The sequence below is a fragment of the Chrysochloris asiatica genome, unplaced genomic scaffold (assembly GCF_000296735.1).
Source record: "Chrysochloris asiatica unplaced genomic scaffold, ChrAsi1.0 scaffold00020, whole genome shotgun sequence".
Lineage (NCBI taxonomy): Eukaryota > Metazoa > Chordata > Mammalia > Afrosoricida > Chrysochloridae > Chrysochloris > Chrysochloris asiatica.
The window spans coordinates 18,148,676-18,157,280 of record NW_006408538.1 but is presented as its reverse complement, the minus strand read 5'-3'; the positions used below and the strand labels follow the sequence as shown (position 1 = coordinate 18,157,280).

General features: G+C 41.9%; 1 protein-coding gene across 1 annotated transcript in view; it reads left to right on the top strand.

Moving 5' to 3' along the window:
• The window catches only part of USP54 (ubiquitin specific peptidase 54), a 104,329-nt gene that overhangs the window by 81,471 nt on the left and 14,253 nt on the right, over window positions 1–8,605 (top strand). Inside the window, exons 18-19 of the mRNA XM_006835892.1 lie at window positions 1,972–3,347; window positions 4,910–5,028. Of these exons, the coding sequence (XP_006835955.1) occupies window positions 1,972–3,347; window positions 4,910–5,028 (1,495 nt within the window). The remainder of the gene's footprint in view (window positions 1–1,971; window positions 3,348–4,909; window positions 5,029–8,605) is intronic.

The window sequence follows — 8,605 nt, the reverse complement described above, 5'->3', positions numbered from 1 at the left end:
CTGGTAGTTTCGTACTGCTGACCTTAAGGTTCGCAGCCCGATTCGTAACCACTACGCTACCAGAGCTCCTACAGTGTCACACTAGGACTCATTATTTCTATTGTTAAGTGCCGTTGAGTCGGTTCTGACTCATAGTAACCCTGTATAGGATTTCCAAGGAACAGCTCGTGAGCTTGAATTGCCGACCTTGAGGTTCAAGCCAGTCAACTTTCCAGTCCAGCACATTAGCCCACAGCACCACACCAGGACTCTGGACTCCAGTATGCTGCATTAAACAAAAATTTGTTTTGTCTGTTAATAATAAGCCAGAGTAATTTTCAAAATATAAATATAATAAAAGTAGCTAACATTTTTTTGAATATTAATTAGGGGACTTCAGATAATTTGTGGAAAAATTCCATTATCTTTCCATTCCATATTTTTCACAAACGATTTGAAGCCTCCTCGTATGTTTTATTGTTTCAGATCTTCATAGTAACCTTATTGTTGTTGTTTAGAAGTGCCTGCCGTCAAGTTGGTTCCGACTCATAGGGAACCTGTATAGGGCTTCCAAGAAGCAGCTGGTGAGCTTGAACTGCTGACCTTGCTGTGTGCTGTGGAGTTGGTTCCGACTCATAACGACCCTGTACCCACATAGGGTTTCCAAGACTAAATTTTTATGGGAGCAGAAAGCCTCATCTTCTGTGGAACAGCTGGTAATTTTGAACTGCTAACCTTGTGGTTCGCAAACCAATTCGTAACTACTACCCTACCAGAGCTCCTTAGTAACCTTATGAGGGAGGGATTATTGCTTTACATATTTTATAGATAAGGAATTTGTGGCTCAGAGGGAATAAATAAGCTATGTAATGTTTCCAACATTACTAAGCTAGTTAAGTGTTAAATCATGGAATTCAGTGCCTGGTCTGTGTGACTCCAAAGCTCATGTCCGTAACTGTTATGTTGTACTGCCTTTTATGATTGATTCCCCATATAAATATCATATCATATTCTTCATCATGTTCTAAAGCAACTGGGTGACCATACCCAAGGAAGTTTATCGTATATTGATATTCAAATTTTATGCTTATAGTTAGGACCTTCCTTGATCTGATTTTCGCCAGTTGTGTTCTTCATTATTTGAATGCAGTTCAGAGAATCTGATCAAAGACCTTTGAATATAAACAATTTAGGCAGCCAAACTCTTTCCAGGAAACTTCTTTTACTAGTTGATGACTGTAAGCAGTTGGAGTTTTATTTAAGTTGTACAACTGGCTATTTTAGGTCAGAAATGCAAAACAATTGCTGACAAACCAATTAAATGCAATAATTCCTACTCCCATTCCCAAATCTCAAGAGAGTCATAGTACATAACTTTGACTTGGTTGTATTACTTGCTGAAAAACATTTCAGCTGAACAACATTTCAGCGAGTAATACAACCAAGTCGAGATTATGAAAACACACGTGGAATAGTTATTTCCATGTAATCTCGTGAACCTGTAAATTTGGCCTCTTGGTCCCATTGACTGGGCTAACCCTTTCCTCCCTGAGTAGCATCCTGGATTTTTGCTGTTTGGTGTGAGTGACCTCCAGGCTTTGCTTATCTTCCATATCATCTGCATGTAGAACTAGTAATTTTTTGCTAGCTGTTTTTAATTTGTAAGTACTGTAGAATTTTATTAGAATGGAACTTCACAGGTAGTGAAGAATATTTGCAAAGGATCCACTTACTATTCTATGCAGTTTTTGTGAAGGCAGTTAATAAAAAGAGAATTAAAGTTAATATTACCTATAACCTGGGTATAAGCTGACCGTTGCCTTCTTTTTTGTGAACTTTGAACTGTTGACTGTACTTGTACTTACCTTTCCACTTACTTTCACTATTTCTGTGGAGAGTTAGAAATGGGAATGGGGTGAACAAGGCTTTTTTTGGAAGTGTTCTTCTTGTCAACCAAGGCAGTTCATGACTGACTCTCTCCATTTGTTTCAGTGAACAACCTATCCCGCTCCAAGTATTGTTGAGCCAAGAGGCCCAGCCGGAACCGTGCACAGACACAGAGTTCGGGGCCAGTTCTTTCTTCCACTCACCTGCTTCCTGCCATGAGTCACACTCATCATTGCTCCCAGAGATACCTGCCCCATCTGCCCCACAGCACAGCTCTTCTAATAGATCTGCCTCAAGCCTTCCGACTTTGGTTGCGGCAGATAGCGTTGACCCTTCTGCATTCCACAGTCAAGACTTACTGAAAACACCAGGGAGGACTGCAAAGAATTCTTACCATGGTTGGGAGCCATTAGCCACCCCACAATGTAAGCTGCAAGGCTCTAGAGGTGACAACAGCGGTTGTAGCAGGTGCCCCCCACAGGAAGGAAGAGCCACTGCTCAAGAACAACTGTTTCAAGAAAAGAGGGTTACTGCTGATCCATCCATGGTGCTGCCTTGGTCACACCCGGCTGGAACAGCCCCCTCTGTAAGAGGTGGAGCACATAGTCCTCCAAGTTCATCATCTCAGCCAAGTCTTCCCCGGTTCAGGGACTGCTACCCCATAATGCCTGCTACTTCTTCATTTGTGCTTCTCTCTCCTGATCCTGTGCAGAAAACTAACCAATGCCTCCAAGCCCAAAGTCCCCAAACTTCATTGACTTCAAAAGTGGGTGGAGGCAGTGAGGAGCCCTGTAAGGCAGAGTTTCCCAGCACAAAGGGGCTTGTCCGCTCTCTGGCAGAGCAGTTCCAGAGGATGCAAGCTACTGCCACAAAGGATGGCATAGATTCCCAGGATAGAAGTTTGCCAAATAATGTAAGAAAGAATTCTTCCCCTTCTGAATCTAAGTCCTTTTCCTCACCGGATCAAGGGAAAGGCCACTGGTCTTGGGCAAAAGAGCCACCCTACCGGGATGGTAGGGACCGACTACCTTCTTGGGAAAAGCCCAGTGACCATCAATCTCTGGTCAGGAACTCGGGGTTGTCTGCTGGTGAAACTTCTAGGGGAGGACAGTCCAGGTTGGTAGAGTCGGGTACATACAAAGGGAAGCCATCCCAAGTGACAGATGTTAGACCTAAGGAGTTGGACAACCGTGTTGATTTGGGGACTTCCTTGCCTTTGGATTCCTGGGTGAATGCCACAAAGCTGTACGATTCTCAACTTAAATATGGGGTCCCTGGGCCAGAAATGAAGTCCTTCCCCCACGACTCCCATGCCTATCCAGAGAGAAACCACATCCTTTTGCATCCACATTGGAACCAAGACACCGAGCAGGAGACCTCAGAATTGGAATCTCTCTACCAGGCCAGTCTCCAGACTTCTCAAGCTGGCTCTTCTAAATGGGGGCATCAGGATGTGCCCTGGCACCCATTTAGCCAAACCGGTAAGCCAAACAGGGGCCTATAAAAGATAAAACAGGAGGACAAAATCAGAAGGAACTGCTGGTCTGTCTAAAGAAAGAATCCTTAACTCAGCAGAACCCAAGCTTCAAACTGGTTCTTTCTGTTTCAGTCATGGCTGACAAAGCCTCATCGGAATGAACCTAAATTTATAAATTTTGTATGTACTAGATTAATAACTGGAATGGGAAAAAGTATGGGTCAATGACCTGTTTGGAATGTAATATCCTTCTTAGTAAACAAGGGCAGAGTATGTGTTGAATGCCAACCAAATCTCTTGACTGGCAGAATCTGAAACAGTGGTGCCCAGCTCAAAGATGGCAACAGACTGTAATGCTTTGAATGTATGCCACTCTTCACAGCCCTCGCAATAATCCTGTCTCGCACATTACGCTCCAGAAAGGGCTCACTATACCTCTTCTAAGTCTCCCATTCCCAGCCTTTGAGCTATAATTTTACCTGTTCCAGCTATCGTGATTGACTGGTCCAGTTAGAAGCTCTGCTTGTGAGTCATATATCCAGTTTGGAACAGGTTGTCTCTGAGCAATCTAACAAGATTTTGAGGAGGCAATAAGCATCTAGTGGTTGTTTAGAATGTAAATGGTCAAGAGAAGCTAATGAAAGAAAACATAAGAGCGTTGCTGTTGTTGTTGTTATTGTTAAATGCCATTGCGTTGATTCCAACTCATAGTGACGCTGTGTAGGGTTTCCGAGGATTTAAATCTTTGTGGGAGCGGAAAACCTCATCTTTTTCCCAAAGCGCAGCTGGAGGGCTCAATCTGCAGACCTTGTGGTTCACAGTCCATTGCTGATCTCACGGAGTCAACAGTCTTACCTCATTGCCGTCACACATGTAAAATGTTGGTGAAGTACCCTCGCTCATAATTCTCTAGGTAAGGCCATCATAGTGCTATAATCAGGAAAGTAGCATTTTAACAGTGGTGAAGCTACTACCTATCTGTCAGACCCTAGAACTTTATGTAAAGTGAGGTTTGACTGTTGATAATTTCCATTCTGGACTAGTCTGTTAGCCATATAGACCCTCTAGGGAGAAAGCTGGAGCCCTGGTGTGGCATGGTGCTGCAGGATAATGCCTTGCATCGCAAGGTCAGTTTGAAGCTCAGGGTCGAGTGTTCACATCCACCTGCCACTCCTCAGAAACCCTATACAGGGTAGCTATGAGCTGAAACCGACTCGATGGCACATAACAACAGGGAATTACCTTGCTTGATAATTTCCTCTGTCAAGACGTGGACAGAAGCTGATTGTGTTTACAAAAATGAAATAAGATGAGGATATCCAGCTGCCTGTCCACAAAGCTCCTTCTCCACAAGGTTCTTCAAGGACTGCGATCTGAGACCCTTGTGGCCTAGAGGAAGCTAGCCATATTTTGAAACTTCTTTCTGTTCCTTCATTCTAGGCGCACATCCTCCATTGGATTCAGGGGTATCTGCTTGTTATTTCATGAACCAAGAACTCATGAATTTGTGCAGCCATGCTCAGGGGACAAGGTGGCTTCAACTTGTATTTATGTGTTCCTTCTCAGGCGCTGCAGATGGCATGGGGAGGAAGCTGCACTCAGCCCCTGGCCTTGGTCTGTCCAAGACCCCAACAGCGGAAATGGAGCATGGTCTCTGTGAAGCCAACACAGTGCCTGCTTCTCAGGTAGTAGCCTCACATTCTAAGGTCTGGCATGGGGTGTTGTGGTGGGGACTAGAGATGTGGAGAGATGTGAGTTGGAGAGTTGACAGAATGAGAGTTGTCTGTATACGATTGCGCTACACAGGAGATTGTGAAGACTTAAAAAGTCTTGGAAACCCTAAACAGGGTTGCTATGAGTTGGAACCAACTCAATGGCACTTAACAATGATTTGGCTATGAAGCCTTGATGACACAGTGGTTAAGCATTTAACTGCTAACTGAACGTTTGATGGCTCAAATCTACCAGCTGCTCAGAGGGACAGAGATGTGGCAATCTTGTTTCCATAAAGCTTGTAGCCTTGGTAACCCTATAAGACAGTTTGACTTTGTGCTATAGAACCGCTATGAATTGGGATTTGTGCTCTTGGGCTTTGGTTTAGATGATTGGTTTATTTGACTGAGAGGAGATTACCACATGACCACTACCTTTCAAACACATCAAATTCAGGTCCTTGCTAGTGAATCATCCCCTTTTCTCTCTTTTATACCTGAGCACATAGGTCTGGTATTATGTGCCTACCTGTGTGTGTTTGTGTGTTTCAAGGCTATAAAGTCTGTCTATTCAGAGCATCTGCCTTTCTTTGTTCTGGAAGAATAAAATGCTGGTGAAGGAACAGGGAGAAACCGAAGATTGTAATGTGGGGGAAAGTCATGCATCCTAAAAAAATGAGGACACACAGTCGATATTTTATTGGTGCACGTTCATTTGGAACCCAGAGTAATGTCCCATGTCTGTAGCACTTCTGGAAGGGTGAGAAGTCTCTGAGAAGCAAAGGCTGCTTATTGGGCTGGAAACCACTGAACTAATCAAAGGAAGAAGGAAAGAACTAGATGGAGTACTATTTTCCCTTTTCCTTCTCTACCCCAATAAATAGACTGAGTGGGATCCAAGCTAAAGTGAAACATGTGGATTAGCAAGACAAGGGAAATAACTTAAGACCCTCCTTGAGGTTTTTTACTTGGTAGATGTATAGGTAGATAGAGAAATGGATGCATGGATAGCGATCTGGTTGTTATCAAGTCAACTCTAACTCATGGTGACTTTATGTAGAACAGAACAAAACATGACCTAGACCTGTATTACCCTCACAAGCGCTTGTCCCAGCCCATCAACAAGGTTGTTGTGCCAGTCCTCATTGAAGGTCTCCCTTGTCTTCACTGGCCCTCTTCTTTACCAAAGTAAAGATGGGGCCTTTCTCTAGAAACTGACCCTTCCTGATGATATGTCCAAAGACAACAGTCTTCCATTGTGATGTATATGTTTAGGTTTTCATTGGCTAATTTTTGTAAGTAGATCACCAGCACTTTCTTCTTACTCTGTCTTAAGCTGGAAGCTCCACTAAAGCCTGTTCACCAAGGTGAACTCTATTGATATTAAAATACCAGTGGCATCACAGCAACACACAAGCCACCACAGTACAAAAAAATGACAGATGGGTGCTAGTTTCACATAGTACTAATGCTGTAATCTATACATGGAAGGAACAAGAAAACACAAGTCAGAAGAGATCAACACACTCAAATACTGTCAGTAGCTGGGTTTGGTAGTTGTTAGAATTCCACATACTTGCTTAAGACAGGTTGATTTTTCTTCTCCACCAGGTCAGTTAAATAAAAAATTAAAAACAGGCAATACATGGTACAAAAGAATTAATTTTATTAGGTGCCATCAAGTTAGTCTGACTTATGTACAACACTATGCACAACAGGACAAAATACCACCTGGTCATGCACCATCCTCACAGTCATTAAATTTGAACCCATTGCTGTTGCCACTGTATCGATTTTTAAAAGAGGGTCTTCTTTCTTTCTCACTAACGCTCCATTTTATGAAGCATGATGACTTTTTCCCGGGACTGGTCCCTCCTGATAACATATCCAAAGTATGAGAGACGAAGGCTTACCAGCCTTTCTTTTCAGGAGCATTCTGACTGCACTTATGCCAAGATAGATTTCTTTGTTCTTCTGGCAGTATGTGGTACTTTTGATTTTCTTCTCCGACACTAGGATTTTAGTATGTCCATTCTTCTACAGTCTTCCTTATTCATTGTCCAACTTTCACATGCATATGAGGTGACTGAAAATACCATGGTTTGAGTCAGGTGCACTTTATCCCTCAAATTGATATCTTTGTTCTTTAATACTTTAAAGAGGTCTTTTGTAGCAGATTTGCCTGTTTCAATATGTCATTTGAGTTCTTGACTGCTGCTTCCATGAGCAGTGTGATTATAGATACAAGAAAAATGCAGTCTTTGACAACTTTTAATTCTTTCTCCTTTTATCATAATGTTATTTATTGGTTCAGTTGTGAGGATTTTTGTTTTCTTTACATTAAGATGCAATCCATACCGAAGGCTGTAGTCTTTGATCTTCATCATTAAGTATTCTAAGTCCTCTTCACTTCCAGCAAGGAAGGTATTGTCTACATGTCATAGGTTGTTAATGAGCCTTCTTCCTGTCCTGATGCCATGTTCTCCTTCATATAACCCAGCTTCTCGGATTAGTTGCTCAGCATACAGGTTGAATAATTATGGCAAAAGATTGCAATCCTGCTGAAGACTTTTCCTAACTTCAAACCATTCAGTATCCCCAGGTTCTGTTAAAATGACTGCCTCTTGGTCTATGTCCAGGTTCCTCATGAGCACAATTAAGAGTTCTGGAATTCCCATTCTTTGATATGTTATCCATAGCTTGTCATTACTTATATAGTCAGAAGCCTTTGCATAATCAATAAAGTACAAGTAAACATCTTTCTTTTATTCTCTGCTTTCAGAGATCCACCTGATATCAGTAATGATAGCTCTAGTTCCAAATCCTCTTCTGAATCTAGCTTGAATTTCTGGCAGCTCCCTGTCACTGAACTGTTGTGTTATCTTCAGCAAAATTTTACTTGCATGTGATATTAACGATATTGTTCAATGATTTCTGCATTCTGTTGGGTCATCTGTCTTTGAAATAGGCACAAATATAGATCTCTTCCAATTGGTCGGCCAGCTAGCTGTCTTCCAAGTTTCTTGGCATAGAGTGAGCATCTCCAGTGCTGCATCAGTTTGTTGAAAGATTTCAGCTTGTATTTCATTAATTCCTGGAGTCTCGTTTTTTGCCAATGCCTTCAGTATACCTTGGACTTCAGTACCATTGGTTCTTGGATCATATGCTACTTCTTGAAATGGTTGAACATTGACCATTTCTTATTGGTACAGTGACTCCGTATATTCCTTTCATCTTCTTTAGATGCTTTCTGCATCATTTAATATTTTGTCCCTAGAATCTGTCAATACTGCAATCTGAGGTTTGAATATTTTCTTCAGTTGCTACAGCTTGAGATATGCTGATTGTTCTTCCCTTTTGGTTTTCTAACTTCAGGTCTTTGCACATTTCATTTTATAATACTTGATTTTATCATCTTGAGCTGCCCTTTGACATTTTTCTATTCAAATCTTTTACTTCATCATTTCTTCCATTTGCTTTAGCTTCTTTATGCCCAAGAGCAAGTTTCAGAGTTTCCACTGATATCCATTTATTTTTTTAAAGGTTTTCA